The 22,188-nt window shown below is 38.0% G+C and overlaps 1 protein-coding gene across 1 annotated transcript in view; it reads right to left on the bottom strand.

Annotated features, from left to right (window-relative positions):
• The window catches only part of trim44 (tripartite motif containing 44), an 81,443-nt gene that overhangs the window by 42,747 nt on the left and 16,508 nt on the right, over positions 1 to 22,188 (bottom strand). The window contains exons 4-5 of the mRNA XM_047353735.1: positions 10,347 to 10,643; positions 2,352 to 2,374 (exon numbers count right to left, since the gene is read on the bottom strand). Coding sequence (XP_047209691.1) covers positions 2,352 to 2,374; positions 10,347 to 10,643 — 320 coding nt within the window. The remainder of the gene's footprint in view (positions 1 to 2,351; positions 2,375 to 10,346; positions 10,644 to 22,188) is intronic.

Below are 22,188 nucleotides of genomic sequence, written 5' to 3'. Positions count from 1 at the left end.
CTGGTCACAACTTTCCTTGGTTATTAAAAGGAGGTAAGGAGCATATCCCCACAAGCAGGCAGCAGGACAAGAACACTAAAACGTGAGATCAAAAATTTTATTTCTATTTGCCAAAGACGAGCATATTTATTGCCCATGAAAAAGTGCATTTTACAATGCATTGAGTTTTTTGTTTGTTTGTAGCTTTCCTTTGAAGTATAGAGGCAAATAAGGTTATTTTCTTTAAGAACAGATGCTCTTACATTTGCTAAAGGCGTCTAAGTTGCTGTTTTTTCATGAATATGTGTGTGTCTGTGTTTAAAGGCGGAGCAGTTTTGGAAGAAAGCCCATAAAGACATGTAATGGCGTAAACAAACAGAAAGGGTTGTCAACAGGGTTTCTGCTCCAAGTAAAGAAGGTACAAAGGTTTCCACATTTTCTAGTAACAACTGTGAGAGTGGTAAAGGGATATCTATTTCAGATTGTTTTACACAGAGAAAAGGTAAAATACTACTCTCTTGATAAGAGAAGCATGTAACATACAATGTCTCGCCAATGTCATACCCCTAGAACTTTTTTAATTTTGTCACATTACTACCATTAGCTACAGTTGTTGGTATTCTATGTAGTATCCAGAATGGAGTGGATACACATTTGTGGATTTGCATCTACAAATCGGATCAGCTTAAGTGGAAGGAAAACGATAAATGGTTTACATGATTTTCTACATATAATGAATATGAAAAGTGTGGCGTTCATTCGTATTATGTTCCTGCTGCAAGTTTAGAGTTGTTCTGTTGGAGTGTGACCCTTCGCCCAAGTCTTGCAACAATTTTTTTTTTCTTCAGGATTGCTCTGTATTTAGTTTGATACATATTTCCATCAATGCTACCCATCTTACATGTCTCTGCTGACAAAAAGCATACCCACAGTATGATGCTGCCACCAACCGGTTTTACAGGTCAGCTGATTGTTCACAGTGATGCAGGGTCAATTTTTTTTAATCACACACAGTCTCTTCCCTGTAGGTCAAAAAGTTCACTTTTAGTCTCATCCAACCAGGAGCACATTCTTTACATGTTTGCTGTGTACCCCAAAATAGTTTGTAGTAAACTGCAAATATTTCTGCAAGGACTTCTACTGGCTTTTTTTAATGATTCTTTCATAAAGGCTTGAGTTGTTGAGTGATTAATAGTCATTTCAACCTACTTTGCTATCTTGCCCAGAATCTTTGTAGCTTATCCAAAGTCCCCATGGGCTTTTTGTCTTCTTCTGTGCTTAATGCTCTCCTTGTCTGGCTTGACGGTTTAACTTTACGACCATGCTTTGGTAGATTTGACGTGCTATACTCTTACCATTTTTGGATGATGGATCAGGGTGCTCTGAAAAAAAGTTTAACGCCTGATATATTGTTTTAGAAACGAATTCTGGTTTAAGCTTCTACACAACTATATTTCCGTGTATGACTTTAATTTCCATGTTGTTTCTTCTGTTCTCTAACAAACCGTTCCAATCTTCACAGATCTGCTGTATTTACACTGAGATTAAATTACACACAGGTCGACTTGAACTGAGTATTATTTAGGGGTTCAGAATGACAGGGCTGAATACAAATAAATGCCGCACATTAAAAGATTTGTATTTGTAGATGATGTTGACAACAATGGTTCCTTTTCCTTCCCCTTCACAATTACACACTACTTCGTGTCTCACAAAAAATCATTATTAAATTCACGGTTCCTTCGGTTGTAGTCTCACAGAATGTGAAAATGTTCAGTGTATAAATACTTTTGGAAGACACTGTCTTTCAGAGCGTTTTACATAGAAGGAAAATAGCTGAAACCTCCAATCTATGAAAACATTAAATGCATAAAAAAGTCCCGCTGAACTGCATAAACAGGTTTCTGAAAGAAAAAAAAATGAAACAGCAACAAGAAGAAGGTGTGAAGATTGTATAGACTCTGCCCTGTTAATGACACAACAACTTGCATGCACACAATGCCAAGCAGACATGAGTCAAATCTCTGCCTGCCAGACAGTGTTTTGCAGTGCTTTGATATGATCACGCAGATTGTGACCACTACAGCACAATTGTAACTTGCATGTGATCAGAAAGGTTTTGGGGGTGAAGCAGGCCTGATGTGGCTGCAGGGAGTTTGTCAGATGTTCGAAGACAGAGCTTGCAGGTGGGATTGTTTGAGGAATAGTAAAAAGAAATGTGTGTATTTCTCTGGGTTTTATTATGCAACATGAATAATTGTCAGATTCATGATGGAAGTTGCATCAAGAGCCCAGCACAGAAGGGTCCCCTTTCTGCAACACCTACTGCTGTGCTATAAAAAGGTGAGCATGAATCACACTGGTAGTCTTACCTCGGCCTGGCTTCAACGTTGTGCTGAAAACAAAGAGAAGAAAAGAAAGAAGGGGAGGGGGAGAGACAATGACACATAAAAGATTAGCACAGGTGTTGAAAATAAAACCAATTTAAAAAGGCAGATAGCACAAGTTTTATTAACATCTGGTGTGGCTTCAATTCAGACCAATTAATTTTCACTTTCAGCCACCAGTTGTGCTCATGTATATTCATGAGGCTTTATAGGAACTAACTGGAGCAAAGCACCAGTAAGCTGCAAAAAATTGGTTAGCTTTACTATTACTTTTTCTTTGAGAGTGAAAATCTTTTATAATTTGCCTTTTTTAACTGCCAGCCTGTACATATTCAGGACTGTCAACCTTTTATAAAAGTAAAATGGCATAGTACACAGTAACAATTTTGTTTGACCTTTTAAGTGTTATTGGTGACTGCCATGAGAAGACAGAAACAATCAACACAAATGTCTTCCATGGCAATATCAATATAGAAAAGATTGATGCAATCAAGAACAGTGATAGCTATGCTCATTTATCTCTCCATTGCATGGCATTGTTGTAGGACGCAAGCACCACTGCCCATAGATCATGCTGAAAATTGTGGCACTTTGACTAATTTTATGAACCTTTGCAACAATAAATATAAAACAGTAGATTAATATGTCTTAATTACAAATGTTTTTGTGTTATTACATTGGTTTAGAGGAGCTGGGTCACTAGGAGCAGGCATGAACAGGACAATCAAGACTAAAGAGTCTGAAGTCAAAGGACTCAGACTGAGTCTGCTCTTTCAACAGCTGCGACAAAGAAAACCAGCTTTGAAAATATTAATAGTTCAGGCTTAAATATTTATTATGTAGAGAAAAAAAAAAAGTACATCATCAGAAAAGTCAGAAGGCTTCTCTGGCAAATGGCGGACCTTTATACTCTTATACCATTTCACAATCAACCAGCAAAGCAGATTTTAACGACAACTGAGTCAGGGTTATTGCTCCATCTCATATTGGCTGACTAATGAAACACACAAACCGGGTCTTCATGTTTTTGGCAACCTTCATAGCTTGAAAAAGTGTTGAGTGCCTGCTTTCCCAGACATAATCACAGTTGGAAGGTGTACAGAACCTCTTCTATAATACGCGCTCAAATATGAAATGACATGAGGTGCATGTTACACTGAGTGAGGCAGACACACTGGAATATTCATAGGAAAGTTGGCTTACAGAAATATACAGTGGAACTCAAAACAGTACACACACCCGTCAGTTTTTGTGATGTAAAAATTGGCCATAATAAATCATTTCGAAACTATCGTGACATATAATTTGACATTTGGTGCACAACTGAAGTGAAAAACAAACTAATTAGTAATAGGAAAAGAAATATAATAAAAGCTGAAATAACCTTGTTGCACACATGTGCACAACCTTGAACTAATACTTTGTTGAAGCATCTTTTCATGTTTATTGACAACTGCCATGAGTTCTAGAGAATCTGAATAACCTTAAATAATGTTTAGCTGTTGTAGTAGGGTTTTCCTGATATTTACTTATTTACGTCCTTTGGGTGCCAAAGTTTGTATCAAATTTACGATGAATGAAGAGAAGAGTATCAAAAAGTTCTGCCAAAAGGCTGACAGCAACAATAAAGGAGTTGCTGGAATTTCCAACAAGTGATAGTTATTTCTACATGAGACAACATTTGGCTTTCTGCACATATGTAGTTATTGCTTAAGGTTTCAAGACTCAGAATTATTTTCTTCCAAAGAAAACATGCAAGGCCCTGTAGACACTCCCAGAACTATGTAGGAGAATGTGCTTTGGTTTGATGAAAACTAACTTTTAACTTTTGGGTCACTGTTCCAAATGGTATGTTCAGCACAAAAACAACACAACACATTATCCAAAGGGAAACACAAATAAAGATGGTAGCATCATGCTCTGGGTGTCCTGATCCAGAGCATCTATAAGTCTAAGGTGTTGTCTCAGTCTTAAAGATTTAGGGAATTATCACAAGGCAAGTGGACAGAAATTGTCAAGTCAAGATGTGGGATGCTGACAAACCAAAACTGAAAATGACTGCAGAAATATCATCCAAAAGTGCTTTGACATGTTCAGAGGTATACATACTTAGAACAAAATCTGCAACCAGATTATTGGAGCCGTTTTTTTCTTCTTTTTTTAATAAAACAGGTCTGTATTATTAAAGTCAAAAATACACATACACAATAAATATTATATTACATTTAAAAAAAAATTTTTATATGATTTATCATGGTATCGCAAACGCCTGTCATTTTAACAGAGGTGTGTACTGGTTTGAGAGGTAGTGTACAAACATGCTTAAAACATTCTTAAATGACTATATATAGTTTAAATAAACCCATTCAGAACTCATATCCCTGTAAACCTAAGAAACAGAAGCCCTACATACAGCTGTATCAGGTATCAAGTTGCCAATTCTATGCTTACTGTGGATTTAAAAGTCAGACGCTACTTCTTGCCCATTGGCATATCATGGTTCTTTGCTTACTGTATAGTCATCAGTGAAGGTTCTAGTGAGCACATGCAATTTTTTGTACAAATGTACCCTTTGGCACTTTTTGATAAAAAATGTGGAGACAGAGTTTTGATAATGACTGAAGACAGACTGAGACAAAGTCTCTTAATATATTCTCCCTGTGGCTCCTGCAGATTTATCTATTTTCAGAAGCATTTCCTTTCAGGCTGACCTCCTTTATAGTAAATCTACATAGTCATGTATTCATGTTGCCTGATCTACCCATAATAATAGATTTGTTTAACCTCGAGCAGGATTAGTTACCTTATTTATGGAACTTATTCCATAATTTGTGTAAAAGAGAAGGCTTTGGGGAGTAAATAAATGTTTTCCATTACAGTTGCTAGATTCAGCAAGTCTGTTGATTGAGGTCTGCAGTATTTGAGCCTAATGTCTGAAAAAGTATATCATCCTTTTCTTGTTAAATGTAAAAAAATTACTGCACTTCCAAAAAGGACCATAAGCTGGTTCTAGCGCACACAACATGCCAGTTAACAGGATTAATATGTCATATTTAAATATATACAATTGGCCAAAAAAGCTAAAGGAAACAATGTTTTTAGTTTATACAATGGCTTTGGTTATGAAGAGTTTAAAAAAGTTTTTTTTTTTTTTTTGCAGCAGAAACAAACTGAATCACTCCACAGTAGGTTTTGTTGCTGTATTGCTATGCTCTTGCTCTAACAAACAGGTTCATGGATAAAAGTTGATTTTATTAATGAACATGAGTTCATTGGTTAAAAACAAACAAACAAACAAACAAAAAAAAAGTAATGTACGTATTTCTACAACTGCTACCTTTTTGTATAAGTTTTTGCTTTTTCTTATTGGGTAGGAGGTTCTCATAGTATGGAGACTTGAAGTAAAACTACAATGGGTATATGGTATCACAATTTTAACACAAACATTTATCAAGAACATCTATAACATAAACGTATTTTATTTAAGAAAAAAAACAACAATTATTCCTTAATCTGCAAAAATAAAACGACATTGATTTTTGAGGCTATCTGGAACATTTATTTCTTGGTATTTATATATGCAGACAAAAAACAGAATAAACACCTGCTTAATTTGGTAGTAGTTTTTAAGTACTTCTTTCACAGAATGTTATACTTTTTACTCATCCCGAGTACGGGGTAATTTCAAAGTAATACATGTACAATTGAACTGGTCTTTCTTGCTAGGGAAAGAAAGGTGAAACACTGGCAGTGTACAGCAACATGTGTGGGAGGGGCAACCCCTCTGTGCTTCACACAGGTGTAGAAAACTCTGGTCACTCTAGCACAATGAGAGGAAACATCTTGCTTTAGCCAGTATAATGACTAAAACTCATTCTGTCTATTGCTGAATAACAAGGCTGTTTAAAGACTTTTCAATAATAGGCTTGTAGCTGTCATTGCCGCATCGTGGACCTACAGCATCTATTGCTATGCTAATCCTAGAAAGCACTGACACTGACTAAAGCTGTAATAGCTTTTATCCTTCCAATGAGACAAAAACGCTTTCTCTGTTGGAGACAGATCATCTGAAAAGAATTTAAAATGCTAAGTAATCTGTGCAATCATAAACAATTTCAAAACATGTACCCCTGGGACTGGTTCTAGGAGTGACTCTATATATTGTGCATATTAACAGTATCTCACATCATACTAGAATATATTGTTAGGCACCTAAATTAAATCAGGCTTCTTATCATCTCAAATTTAGATTTAATACCATTTATGGTAACCTGTCTGACGTTGAACTTACTCTGGAACATAAACTCACAACAGCTACAAAGATAGGAGACATTAAAATGTTGCAGAGCTGTTTAAAGTTTTTGAGGGTTGTGGGATTAATTATTTTCCTTCTTTTCTCTGTGTCACAGTAACCATTCAATAAAAAATACATTTTCAATTTCTTACTTAACACTGCAAATTGTTTCTATAAAATCTGTTATAGCAGGGTGCGCACTACAACCTGAAATTGAATAATACCTATGGTGTAATAAGTTCTTTTTAACCTTGAAAACCCAGACATATACAAATAATTAACAAAAACAACAATATAAATACAACTGAATAAAATAGCTCCAAGTGTTGTTTCAATATTAGATGCAACTGTCCAAATCCCAACCTTGCAATTTTATAATTCAAACATTCTTTGATTGAAATTAAAAGTAGTGGGTACCCATAAAAGCTATAAGGCACATAGTTAAGTGATTTACACTTTCTATTGCAAACTCCAGCAATAACAAACACATGAGAACAAACAGACACTGGCACTCAGTTAGGGCCCCTAATGAACCTGGCCCACCATAGCTTTATTTCTCAGTGAAAAAGCAATCTGCTCATCAGCTAATACTATTACTACAGCCTCTCTAGTCGTGCATGGCATCTCCAGGGAACACTCAAGACTTCTTTCTTGACTGCGGAGACTAAAATATGGCAAGTGACAAATGGACCAACGGGATTTTTTAATTTGGCATCTAAGTATTAAAAGCCCTCAATGCAATTTTGAAACGAGACATGCGGGAGTGAGGTGCTTAAGACTTTGATGAGTCTGTGGACATGACTTGTTCTTCTGCCAAAGCTCAATATTAGAAAACACCAGCTATACAGACACTGGGATTAAAATGGTTCTTGGCGTGAAAAGAAAACATTAGGGCACATATCATGATTTTACAACTTTTCCTTTTCAAATGTGTTCGGGCTTGTAGCTTATGACAGTTATATTCATTTCAAGGGTCCCAATTGAGAAAAGCCTGTGAAAGAAAAAAATGTAGGATAAGCAGAGGAAAGTTGATGAGGAGTGATGACACCAAGCATAGCAATGTAAAAAATAATGTCCGAGGACAGACAGAAGTAATGACGGCAAAAACTCCACCTAGAATTAGGAGTTCATGAAGTAAAGATTTGTATGATGATTTATACAATAAACGGAAGGAGGTAGACAAAAATGTTGTCTGGGAACAGTAGCTTGAACATTTAACAAACCAGCACCCTACAGAGGGATTTAAAAGATCTCTGTAATTCACCACGGAGGCAAATCACTGTTTGTGAAAACAGAAATTCAATTCAAAGCACAATTTAGCTGTCAAAATGTAATTCCACGGACACTGCCATATCACTCAACCTTTAAGTTTGTCTGGAGTTAATTTACGTGCAGCAGTTCGATTGGCACCACAGAGTGCCTTCAAGCTAATGCCAATCTTTAGGATAAAGAGGAAGTTAAAAGACATATATACATTTAGACAGCAAATGCAGTTAAACACTCTTGTTCATCTGGCTCAGGCATGGAGAAAATAAACGTTGCAGCTAAAGCTTATCAAAATGGCTCAACATGTAGGGCACAGTGGTTATTGATGTACAGGTATCAGCAGATTTTTGTTGCTTACAGAGGACATATAAAAAGTACTGAAAACTGTTGGGAAGAACTTTATTACCTGATTAACTTTATGCTCAACAACAATTATTTCATCTTGGTGGTCTGGCTGTTTCCACCCTGCTTGGCCTATCAAGTCTTAGCAGAAACATTATCCCTGCACTGCCCTCATCTTTGTCACATCAAAGGACCCATTATAGAAGCATCCATAGATGGTAGAGCCTTGTTGTTTTAGTGGGAGTAACACAAAACAACATATATTTCAGAAAAGTGAGTTATAAAATTTCTTATCCATTTTAAAAATAATTAAATATTTATATCATTTATTTGTGTATAATCCTGCAGAATGTTTAGGTTTTCCAGCACTGAAATATGCTGATATCTGCCCTTTAAACAAAAAAAATGTATACATCAGTGGGACTGTAATAAAACTGGGTTTTTGAAGAATGGGTTACTTCAATATGTTTGACCAAAACTTTGCATTTACCAAAGTAGTCTTATGTTGTGTTTAAAGCTCTTTCTGGCAGTATCTTTAAGAAATTACATGCCTAATGTGATTGGAATTAAAGCGGGTAACTGTGCACCTGCATAATTCTCCACTTTCTTTAATTCTAGTTCAGCAAACCCTAGTTGGGTTTACTGAAGCTACCTGCCTTTTTTGTATTCAAACAATGCATTCTGTGACTGAAATGCAGGAAATAAACAAAATTCATCAGCTGCTTCTGCATTCAGTCACATGATTAAACCTTAGCAGACCTGTGATGCTGGAAGCAGAGCATGTTTATACCGTCACACTTTCTCCATGTGTTGAACTAATTATTCTGTGTGCTTTCTAGGCCTGCTTCATTTTTACATCTGTTCTCTATCATTCTGGCACAGTTTAATTGTATGTGTTTTATCTTTTTGAAGAATACTGACTAATATGACATTGCATTCTAAAGGCTGTTTCACACTTTGTGGAGAATGCTCTGTATTTGCTCACTTGAAGTGTTCTCTGTAGAGTGTCCTTCACTTAGCCAGATGCTAAGAAGTGCTTCTTTTCTCTATAATAAGAAGAATCCTGTGATCATCCATCACTGTTCTGTGGACATTCAAGTCTTTGTATTTTTTCCAAGCTTTCTTTTTTTATTTCCAAATGCACAAAACTATTGATTTAGCCGTGTCTCTGCTTTTTCTCAGATGGATTTGTTCTTCTTTAAGCCTAAAAATAGCTTGTTTCTCTACACTGACAGAGAACAGCTGACTGCAACAGCAACTCCACAATTTTAGTCAACTTCAAAACGTTTGTTAGTTTTATTGGTGTAGAAATGTTGGATTATCACCCAACTTTCAACACTCCACACCAATGAATGAAATAACTGTACATTCAAAACAAAAATCATAAACAGTTAAAACACAAATCCTGTAAGCTTTAATCTTTTCATGCAACTGTCTGTGTTTTTTGTCTAACAGCAAATTTACATCAACATATATCATATTGACAGAAGCACAGAAAGGTGAAAATGTTTTTAGAAATAAACAGTCTGTCTGGATAAGTCAATTGAGCTAGTCTCCCCTTTCAATGTCATCAAAGCTTGGTATTGCTGCAGCTTCTACATTATTATACAAAATAAAGTAAGGCCTTGGATCATGCCTTAATAGCTAGAAGAATAAATGCTGTTGACATGTCATCGAACAAGAACCAGATCATTATAACAAATAATGTTTGAGGCTAAATTTAATGGAAATGATGACTAGATGAGAAGTCACCACAAATAAATCTAAAATTTAAAACTACTGTGCTACCTAAAAACTGCATTCAGCTCTTTATAAACTTCACAGTAATAACCCAATGATCTTTTTTGATTTGATGTAAAAACTGTTTGATCCACAAGAAGTTAAAAGTTGCTTAAAAATGAACTTCTAGTGAGTAAATTAGATTTCAGCAATAAATCAAGAACCTCAGTTTTTCTTGTTCAGATTTGTTTATATAGAGAAAATAAAAGTCAAGCTCCAAGTAAGCAGGCACACGTTACTGGTATCAAGGTATACCGAGGTTTTAAAAAGAGGTGAAAAAAAGGGTAAGATCTTCTTACCAGTAATCTGTGGGCTGGTCCAGGCCTCGCTGCCAGGACTTCTGCCACTGCTGCAGGACCTACTGCCTGCACCTCAGTCTGTTCCAGCAGGCACAGCTGGTGTGTGATGTTGGCCATCTCTTCCTGCAGTTTTTCTGTTTCTGAAGTGATCTCAGCTATTTTCTCTGCAGCGGACGCTGTGAGGAAGGCTTCTTTGAGGTCTACCAGGTGAAGAGTCCTCCTCTCCTCCAGTCGAACCAACCTGCGGAGCTCATCAAACTGGCTGTTGACATATTCTTCTAGTTCCTCTGTAGACATCTGGTATGTGTGGATTAGAGACAGATATAGAAACAGAGGATGAAAGAGAAACAAAAACGTTTTACAACCCCAAACATCAATGTATTTTATTATGATTTTATGAGATAGACTAACAAAAAGTAGTGAATGTTTCTAAACTGGAAGGAAAATAATTTGGGGCAAAGATCCATCAGCTTTGTACATGAAGTTTTTGTACATTCTTGTTTGCATATGGTTCAAGATCAGTCAGATTAGAAAGAGAGTAATTAGAAATTTTTAGGAAGTCTTGGTACAAATTCTCAGTTGGAAATAGATCTGAAGTTGGTTTATTCTAATGCATAAATATGCTTTGATCTGGGGCAATGGGTGGCGTAGAGGTAGAGTGGGCCCCCCAAATACAGAGGCTGTTCGTCCTCGAAGCAGCTGTCAGAGGTTCGATTCCCAACCTTGGGGCATTTGCTGTATTACTTCTCCCCTTCTCTCTCTGCCCGTTTCCAGTCTGATTTCTATCAATAAAGGCCACTAGTGCCAAAAAATGTGAAAAAAAAAAAAAACACAAAATCTTTATATACACTATATTGCCAAAAGTATTTGTCTGTCTACTTTTACATTTTACACGAACTTTGATGATATGCTACTCTTAATGTATAAGGTCTCATTTGTTGATAGACTCACCGTTGAAAGCCATAGAAACTTTGACTATTCTGTAAACATTTTCCACAAGGTTTAGGAGTCTGTTCATTGATGAGAAAACCAGAATTGCAGCCTCCGCTCCAATTCATCCTAAAGGTTGAGGTCAGGCCAGTCAAGTTTCTCCACATCAAACTTTAAATACCTGCAGCCACAGAAGAGAACCTCTAACTGGTTTTCTTCTAAGGTTGCCCTGTATTAAGCAACATCTATCTACTTCCCCATTAGTTCTAACCACCTTCTCTTCCCCTACAGAGGTGAAGAACTCCTGCAGCTTGATGGTGCCACCATCATGTTTGACACTGATGTCATGGACAAATACTGTGTTAGATTTCAGTCACATAGTGCTTTCATGTAGGCTGAAAAGTTTTATCTGATCAGAGCACCTTCTTTAACAAGTTTATCCTGTATCCCTTAAATGACAATCAGCAAACAGGAAGTCTTATGGATTTCTTTCACAAAGGTATTTTTCCTGCCTTTCATAAAGTTTGTGGCTGTAACATAAAAAGTTGACAAGATGTAGGGGACGAATAGTTTTGCAAGGCACTGTAAGCAAATAAGAAAGAAACAATATCTCTGTCTTTTTTAGAGTACTTCCACATGACTGCAGGTCTCTCTCATGCAGTAACTACTTGTTAGCATGACACAGGAATACTGGGGCAAACTCCATGAATCCCATTAGTAAACAGAAAACTAAGAGGCTTCATTTACAACAGAAAGCCATCTGTTTTGCTTTCAAGATGGCTGACTTGTTCATCACGAAACCCATTTAATTCTCTCCCAGGCCCCACAGAGACTCTCTTTAGATCCGACTCATTACATTAAAACACCCCAATAATCAGACTCCTCCCTGCAGTCTTTCCCACTGAAATGGCTCCACCTTAAAATGAAGAGGCTGGCATGACTAGAACATCCCAAGCTCCCTTGTCATGGTCTCGTCTCCTTAATATGTTCTAAGTGTTTCAATCTGCAAACATCAGCTGGTCTGTCTCCCATTTTCACTTGAGCTGAATTTAACTTTCTTTCTCTCCATTCACTTTTTATCGTTTCCCCTCAGCCTCCCTCTCTTCAGTGAAGCAAAGAGTCTTCACAAAGTCTGGCAGAGCAAATGCCCCCAAGGGCTCAATGTTTTATTATGCATTTGCCATTTCTTCACAAGCAATCAGATCCTCCAAATTGCCCATTAAACCAAGCGCAATAGGTAACACCTTTAAATTACTCTTTCTATGAGGACAAAAAAACATGCTCATCATTCATTCTGAATAAGACAGAGGGAGAGAGTTAACATCCAATAGGAGAGCTATGTGTTTTCTCTGAAAACGAAATTAACAACCTGAATATATGTTTGAACAAAAGCCAAGAAATTAGTTTGGACAATGCTTCACTGATTGTCTGGACTTGTGAAACGTATCTCTTACTCAGGAAGACTGGAGAAGCAGGAGGTTTTCAAGGTAGAATATTCTAGTTAATCACAACCCTCCAGAGTTAATTAAATTAACAACATATGAGGGTTAATTTAAGTAAAGACGTTTGATTTAAAAAGTAGCTACAGGCTGTCTGAGAGTACAATATAAACCAAGAATTTACATCGCATTTCCTACTAGAATTTTATGTTTTAACAGTTGCTCATAATTTGTCACTTCAAATACCCTTGTGTTAGCTTATTATATGAGCAAAAAAACATTTTGAAGGGTAATTTGTATGCAAAATGGCAACTTTTGAATGTTTTGACATTTAGAAGCATCTACACCCACTGACCACTTTTAGATGCCATGCTGGTTCAGTATGCCTTCAATTTTGAATAAATCCCCAACAGTGTCACCAGCAAAGCACCCCCACACCATCACACCTCCTTCTCCATGCTTCACGGTGGGAACCAGGCATGTAGAGTCCATCCGTTCACCTCTTCTGCGCCGCACAAAGACACGGTGGTTGGAACCAAAGATCTCAAACTTGGACTCATCAGACCAAAGCACAGATTTCCACTGGTCTAATGTCCATTCCTTGTGTTCTTTAGCCCAAACAAGTCTCTTCTGCTTGTTGCCTGTCCTCAGCAGTGGTTTCCTAGCAGCTACAGGTCCTTCTCAAAATATTAGCATATTGTGATAAAGTTCATTATTTTCCATAATGTCATGATGAAAATTTAACATTCATATATTTTAGATTCATTGCACACTAACTGAAATATTTCAGGTCTTTTATTGTCTTAATACGGATGATTTTGGCATACAGCTCATGAAAACCCAAAATTCCTATCTCACAAAATTAGCATATCATTAAAAGGGTCTCTAAACGAGCTATGAACCTAATCATCTGAATCAACGAGTTAACTCTAAACACCTGCAAAAGATTCCTGAGGCCTTTAAAACTCCCAGCCTGGTTCATCACTCAAAACCCCAATCATGGGTAAGACTGCCGACCCGACTGCTGTCCAGAAGGCCACTATTGACACCCTCAAGCAAGAGGGTAAGAAACAGAAATAAATTTCTGAACGAATAGGCTGTTCCCAGAGTGCTGTATCAAGGCACCTCAGTGGGAAGTCTGTGGGAAGGAAAAAGTGTGGCAGAAAACGCTGCACAATGAGAAGAGGTGACCGGACCCTGAGGAAGATTGTGGAGAAGGGCCGATTCCAGACCTTGGGGGACCTGCGGAAGCAGTGGACTGAGTCTGGAGTAGAAACATCCAGAGCCACCGTGCACAGGCGTGTGCAGGAAATGGGCTACAGGTGCCGCATTTCCCAGGTCAAGCCACTTTTGAACCAGAAACAGCGGCAGAAGCGCCTGACCTGGGCTACAGAGAAGCAGCACTGGACTGTTGCTCAGTGGTCCAAAGTACTTTTTTCGGATGAAAGCAAATTCTGCATGTCATTCGGAAATCAAGGTGCCAGAGTCTGGAGGAAGACTGGGGAGAAGGAAATGCCAAAATGCCAGACGTCCAGTGTCAAGTACCCACAGTCAGTGATGGTCTGGGGTGCCGTGTCAGCTGCTGGTGTTGGTCCACTGTGTTTTATCAAGGGCAGGGTCAATGCAGCTAGCTATCAGGAGATTTTGGAGCACTTCATGCTTCCATCTGCTGAAAAGCTTTATGGAGATGAAGATTTCATTTTTCAGCACGACCTGGCACCTGCTCACAGTGCCAAAACCACTGGTAAATGGTTTACTGACCATGGTATCACTGTGCTCAATTGGCCTGCCAACTCTCCTGACCTGAACCCCATAGAGAATCTGTGGGATATTGTGAAGAGAACGTTGAGAGACTCAAGACCCAACACTCTGGATGAGCTAAAGGCCGCTATCGAAGCATCCTGGGCCTCCATAAGACCTCAGCATTGCCACAGGCTGATTGCCTCCATGCCACGCCGCATTGAAGCAGTCATTTCTGCAAAAGGATTCCCGACCAAGTATTGAGCGCATAACTGTACATGATTATTTGAAGGTTGACGTTTTTTGTATTAAAAACACTTTTCTTTTATTGGTCGGATGAAATATGCTAATTTTGTGAGATAGGAATTTTGGGTTTTCATGAGCTGTATGCCACAATCATCCGTATTAAGACAATAAAAGACCTGAAATATTTCAGTTAGTGTGCAATGAATCTAAAATATATGAATGTTAAATTTTCATCATGACATTATGGAAAATAATGAACTTTATCACAATATGCTAATATTTTGAGAAGGACCAGTATTTTACCATGAAGGCCTGATTCACACAGTCTCCTCTTAACAGTTGTTCTAGAGATGTGTCTGCTGCTAGAACTCTGTGTGGCATTGACCTGTTCTCTAATCTGAGATGCTGTTAACCTGCGATTTCTGAGGCTGGTGACTCGGATGAACTTATTGTCCGCAGCAGAGGTGACTCTTGGTCTTCCTTTCCAGGGGCGGTTCTCATGTGAGCCAGTTTCTTTGTAGCGCTTGATGGTTTTGCGACTGCACTTGGGGACACGTTCAATGTTTTCCCAATTGTTCGAACTGACTGACCTTCATTTCTGAAAGTAATGATGGCCACTCGTTTTTCTTTACTTAGAATTTGTATTATGGCACAAAAAAGCAGCTAACAGTCTATTCAGTAGGACTATCAGCTGTGTACTGTATCCACCTCCTGCACAACACAACTGATGGTCCCAACCCCATTTACAGGTCCTTCTCAAAATATTAGCATATTTCAGTTAGTGTGCAATGAATCTAAAATATATGAATGTTAAATTTTCATCATGACATTATGGAAAATAATGAACTTTATCACAATATGCTAATATTTTGAGAAGGACCTGTATAAGGCTTGAAATCCCACTTATTAAACCTGACAGGGCACACCAAGTGAAAACCATTTCAGGTGACTACCTCTTGAAGCTCATCAACAGAATGCCAAGAGTGTGCATAGCAGTAATCAAAGCAAAAGGTGGCTACTTTGAAGAACCTAGAATATAAGACATATTTTTAGTTGTTTCACACTTTTTTGTTCAGTATATAATTCCACATGTGTTAATTCATAGTTTTGATGCCTTCAGTGTGAAGCTACAATATTCATAATTATGAAAATAAAGAAAACTCTTTGAATGAGAAGGTGTGTCCAAACATTTGGTCTGTACTATTTATATATATATTATAGAAGTGCAATAGTAGGTCATATAACTACTTATTACAACCAAGGTATAAGGAATATCATCTCTAAATACACAACAAGTCGCACCTTGAACCCGATGGGCTACAGAAGTTGAAGATCCTAGTGGAGTGCCCCTTTTTTAGCTAAGAATGGGAAACAATTTACATGGCTCACTTAATTTGGATGATAATGGAGTGGAAAAACGTTGCTTGGTGAGAATGTCTTTAATGTACTTCAGTAGCCTCCATAGTCACGAGATCTCAGTCTATTATAGCAACTTTGGGATGCAGTGGAACCAGAGGTTCACATCATGAATGTGGAACAACCAAATGTGCAGCAAGTTTCTCATGATTTTATTTCAATATGGACCAAATCTCAGAGGAATGTTTCAAACATCTTGTTGAACCGAAGCGATGAAGAATTAAGGTAGTTCTGAAAGCAAAAGAGGGTCCAACCTGCTACAAGCAAGGTGCACCAAATAGTGAGGCAGGTGGGGAGTATACTTCGAATGTACTATGACATTTAGGCTTCAGATTAAAGGATATATATGATATTGAGACACAACTTTATATGTTGTTGGCACCACATGACCACAGTCCATTACAGGTCCTTCTCAAAGTATTAGCATATTGTGATAAAGTTCATTATTTACCATAATGTCATGATGAAATTTTAACATTCATATATTTTAGATTCATTGCACACTAACTTAAATATTTCAGGTCTTTTATTGTCTTAATACGGATGATTTTGGCATACAGCTCATGAAAACCCAAAATTCCTATCTCACAAAATTAGCATATTTCATCCGACCAATAACAGAAAAGTGTTTTTAATACAAAAAACGTCAACCTTCAAATAATCATGTACAGTTATGCACTCAATACTTGGCCGGGAATCCTTTTGCAGAAATGACTGCTTCAATGCGGCGTGGCATGGAGGCAATCACCCTGTGGCACTGCTGAGGTCTTATGGAGGCCCAGGATGCTTCGATAGCGGCCTTTAGCTCATCCAGAGTGTTGGGTCTTAAGTCTCTCAACGTTCTCTTCACAATATCCCACAGATTCTCTATGGGGTTCAGGTCAGGAGAGTTGGCAGGCCAATTGAGCACAGTGATACCATGGTCAGTAAACCATTTACCAGTGGTTTTGGCACTGTGAGCAGGTGCCAGGTCGTGCTGAAAAATGAAATCTTCATCTCCATAAAGCTTTTCAGCAGATGGAAGCATGAAGTGCTCCAAAATCCCCTGATAGCTAGCTGCATTGACCCTGCCCTTGATAAAACACAGTGGACCAACACCAGCAGCTGACACGGCACCCCAGACCATCACTGACTGTGGGTACTTGACACTGGACTTCTGGCATTTTGGCATTTCCTTCTCCCCAGTCTTCCTCCAGACTCTGGAACCTTGATTTCCGAATGACATGCAGAATTTGCTTTCATCCGAAAAAAGTATTTTGGACCACTGAGCAACAGTCCAGTGCTGCTTCTCTGTAGCCCAGGTCAGGCGCTTCTGCCACTGTTTCTGGTTCAAAAGTGGCTTGACCTGGGGAATGCGGCACCTGTAGCCCATTTCCTGCACACGCCTGTGCACGGTGGCTTTGGATGTTTCTACTCCAGACTCAGTCCACTGCTTCCGCAGGTCCCCCAAGGTCTGGAATCGGCCCTTCTCCACAATCTTCCTCAGGGTCCGGTCACCTCTTCTCGTTGTGCAGCGTTTTCTGCCACACTTTTTCCTTCCCACAGACTTCCCACTGAGGTGCCTTGATACAGCACTCTGGGAACAGCCTATTCGTTCAGAAATTTCTTTCTGTGTCTTACCCTCTTGCTTGAGGGTGTCAATAGTGGCCTTCTGGACAGCAGTCAGGTCGGCAGTCTTACCCATGATTGGGGTTTTGAGTGATGAACCAGGCTAGGAGTTTTAAAGGCCTCGGGAATCTTTTGCAGGTGTTTAGAGTTAACTCGTTGATTCAGATGATGAGGTTCATAGCTCGTTTAGAGACCCTTTTAATGATATGCTTATTTTGTGAGATAGGAATTTTGGGTTTTCATGAGCTGTATGCCAAAATCATCCGTATTAACACAATAAAAGAACTGAAATATTTCAGTTAGTGTGCAATGAATCTAAAAAATATGAATGTTAAATTTTCATCATGACATTATGGAAAATAATGAACTTTATCACAATATGCTAATATTTAGAGAAGGACCTGTATATCTAGTCTCCAATGATATAAAATGACAAACTTTAAAAGAAAAATATTTCATTGGTCCATTGCACATACAAAGGACCAAGTTCATGATCATTATCCACAAACACACCAAGTTACTGATACACAGTGCATTGAAATATGACTCATATAGAGTCTTCTGACTTGCTTTAGGTCTCAGCTGTACTTGTGTTTAAATGGATGGGTGCCTGCTGATTGTAACACGGATAGTTTACAAACAAATAAGCACACATAAGGAGGATGAATTTCTTCTCATCCACAATTATCAGTCTCCATTGGAAACACTTTTTTTGTCCCATGTATATAAAACAAATGGAATCTTGGATTTAAACAAAGCTGAGGGATGAGGAGAGAACAAAGCTAAAGTAAATAACCAGCAGTGCATTTCATTTTCAACAACTGTACAAATAGTTAAAAACATATGCAGGTTACAAAAGTTTTGAATGTCTAATGCAGGGTTTCACCAAAATACAGTTTTTAAAAAGCATGCTCAAACAGACAGTTTTCTGTGTAGTGAACCTTTAGGTCACCTTGTCCAAGCTACCGCACCTGATTTAAGGAGTTGTAAGGAAAGACAGTGAATGGGGAAACGATTCTCCACGGCAGGTTAGACTGGCATTGCGGTATGCCCCGTTCCTCTTCATTGTCGCTTTCATGCTTTTTTCATTGTGAAATTATCTAGAAGTCTATGCAGTGTTCTCAACATATGGCTTAGGGTCCAGTACAGAAAACAAAAGAATATCAACTAACAAACAATGGTGAATAAAAAAAAAACACAGGCAAAAACTCAATCTAATGCACTAAAAATAAAACTATTTAACAACTACTATGATGCCTTTGGGTAACATGTGAAGGTTGGGTATATGTAAGGGTACAGTGCCTTGCGAAAGTACTCGGCCCCCTTGAACTGGTCAACCTCTTGCCACATAGGCTTCAAACATAAAGATATAAAATTCAAATTTTATGTGAAGTATCAACAAGTGGGACACAATCGTGAAGTGGAATGAAATTTATTGGATGTGTCAAACCTTTTTAACAAATAAAAAACTGAAAAGTGGGGCGTGCAATATTATTCGACCCCCTTGCGTTAATACTTTGTAGTGCCACCTTTTGCTGCAATTACAGCTGCAAGTCGCTTGGGGTATGTCTCTATCTGGACTTTGACTTGGCCATTCCAACACCTGAATACTTTTATTTGTAAACCATTCCATTGTAGATTTGGCTTTATGTTTTGGATCATTGTCTTGTTGGAAGATAAATCTCCGTCCCAGTCTCAGGTCTCTTGCAGACTCCAACAGGTTTTCTTCCAGAATGGTCCTGTATTTGGCCCCATCCATCTTCCCAACAATTTTGACCACTGTCCCTGCTGACGAAAAGCAGGCCCAAACCATGATGCTGCCACCACCATGTTTGACAGTGGGGATGGTGTGTTCAGGTTGATGAGCTGTGTTGCTTTTACGTCAAACATATCATTTTGCATTGTGGCCAAACAGTTTGATTTTGGTTTTATCTGACCAGAGCACCTTCTTCCACATGTTTGGTGTGTCTCCCAGGTGGCTTGTGGCAAACTTTAAACGAGACTTTTTATGGATACCTTTGAGAAATGGCTTTCTTCTTGCCACTCTTCCATAAAGGACAGATTTGTACAGTGTACGACTAATTGTTGTCCTATGGACAGACTCTCCCATCTCAGCTGTAGATCTCTGCAGTTCATCCAGAGTGATCATGGGCCTCTTGGCTGCATCTCTGATCAGTCTTCTCCTTGTTCGAGATAAAAGTTTAGAGGGACGGCCGAGTCTTGGTAGATTTGCAGTGGTCTGATACTCCTTCCATTTCAATATGATTGCTTGCACAGTGTTCCTTGGGATATTTAAAGCTTGGAAAATCTTTTTGTATCCAAATCCGGCTTTAAACTTCTCCACAACAGTATCTCGGACCTGCCTGGTTTGTTCCTTGGTCTTCATGATGCTCTCTGCGCTTTGAACAGAACCCTGAGACACAGGTGGATTCTATTTATCATCATCAGTCATTTGGGACAACATTGGATCATTCAGAGATCCTCACTGAACTTCTGGAGTGAGTTTGCTGCACTGAAAATAAAGGGGCCGAATAATATTGCACGCCCCACTTTTCAGTTTTTTATTTGTTAAAAGAATTTGACACATCCAATAAATTTAATTCCACTTCACAATTGTGTCCCACTTGTGTCCCACTTTGATTCTTCACAAAAGATTTGAATTTTATATCTTTATGTTTGAAGCCTGAAATGTGGCAAAAGGTTGACCAGTTCAAGGAGGCCGAGTACTTTTGCAAGGCACTGTACATTTTACCCAGTTAAATCCTGATTTGCAACAAAATGAAACAAACAATTTAAAATGACCGATTGCTCAAGCAGAGTCAACAGCCAGACGTGGGCAGATATAGCCAAGAATGCCTTGCTACTAGTGGTGGGCAGGTATTGTAATATTTATCATTATTGTTAAATATATATATATATATTATGATAGTGTGAAAACAATGACTGGTCCCCTAAAACTGTTGGTATGGGTGTACTTTTTAGCAGCATAGTTGCAATGTGGAATGTACTATTTGCTGTGAATAGTTGATGATGATAAAATGTTTAGAAAGGTACTGGGCAACTGTAGATGCAACGCTGATTTTGAGGCAGCAAAAATCAAACTGAGCACTGTTATCAGACACATATACCATTAGCTCCAGAGTGTAATTAGGTCCGTTTAACAGTGTAGATGGAATTATTATTATCCTTTTATGATAGCTTAGCAGTTAAAGTAGGATATAAAACCTAATAACCACATAATACACCAGTTTAACTGAAAATGTTTTTGATTTGCTGCTGTTTAGAAACCCTAAACAGAAAATCACCCATTTATTTTACAGCATTCTTGAATACCTTTATTGGTAGATTCTGCATTTCATTAAAACAAAATATTGTAAAGTTGTGGTATCAAGAATTAGAAGTAATCAAGAAAAAGAGTGACATTTGTTTCCAGCAAAGGCAAAGGTGAAAAATTAAAACATGAGAAGTTGCAAAGTAGCCAGCAGAGAGAATGACAGACAAGAAGGCAAAAAGCACAGAATTAAAAAGAAGAAAAAGATCAACAAAAGTGGAAGAATACCAAGAGATTCAAGAGGAAGAGCATCACATGGATAGAACCAGATCACATGGGTCATGTGTTTCATCTAATCAGATCAATTGAAAAGTTATCTAAATTGTATGGGTTTTATAAAAAGAAATCTAAATGTTTTTAAAAAAGCTCTTCAAAATCTACCCAGCAGTTATGTACAAATATTTTAGTATTAAAAAATGTAGCCCATGTGTTTAACTGGACAGTAAAATAGTCCTCTATGGCGTTTTTTAAATTAGTTTTATTGATATGCTTTATTGAGAAACCTGCTGGGCTATAAAGAAAAACTTGCCGTACTATGATTACTCTGAACTAATGAAGAAGTCACATTCAGGTATCCAAATGGAAATAAAAGCAGACAAACAAGCCTTCTAAGCCGACTGCAGTACACACTGCTGAGACATGGCCAAAGTACACTGTAAAATGTTGAAACATTTATTTTAATAATGGGGCTTTCCCGTTTAATACTAATTGATATTTCTGTTGATTATAGTTGATTAAGTTGATTACATAAAGACACATATACTTTTGCCATCCACTGCTACGATATAGAAACTCCTGCCCCTCTCTTGCCATGCCATAAATATTTTTCTGGACTCGCCCCTGCATAAAGTTTACAAGGTAAGAAAATGCTATCTATTACCAGTTTTTAGCAGTGGGAATTTTCATGTTTCAAATTATAGTTTTAAGTCACTGCTTTAAAGGAAGAATACCTCCGAAGAAAGTGCATTTAAATCCATCTATGTAGTGCTAGTACATTAGGTCTCCTAACTACTACATTCAGGCAACAGTTCTCCTGACTTCCCTCTCTTCATTACCCTATAAATATTTACATTATTAACTCACATTCTAACTGGAGACTCTGCAATCATATTTTTTTCTTATGCGGGAAAAT

The sequence above is a fragment of the Girardinichthys multiradiatus genome, chromosome 2 (genome assembly GCF_021462225.1).
Source record: "Girardinichthys multiradiatus isolate DD_20200921_A chromosome 2, DD_fGirMul_XY1, whole genome shotgun sequence".
In the NCBI taxonomy this organism is placed as follows: domain Eukaryota; kingdom Metazoa; phylum Chordata; class Actinopteri; order Cyprinodontiformes; family Goodeidae; genus Girardinichthys; species Girardinichthys multiradiatus.
The sequence above is the reverse complement of the archived record's forward strand: the minus strand, read 5'-3'. Positions and strand labels throughout refer to the sequence as shown.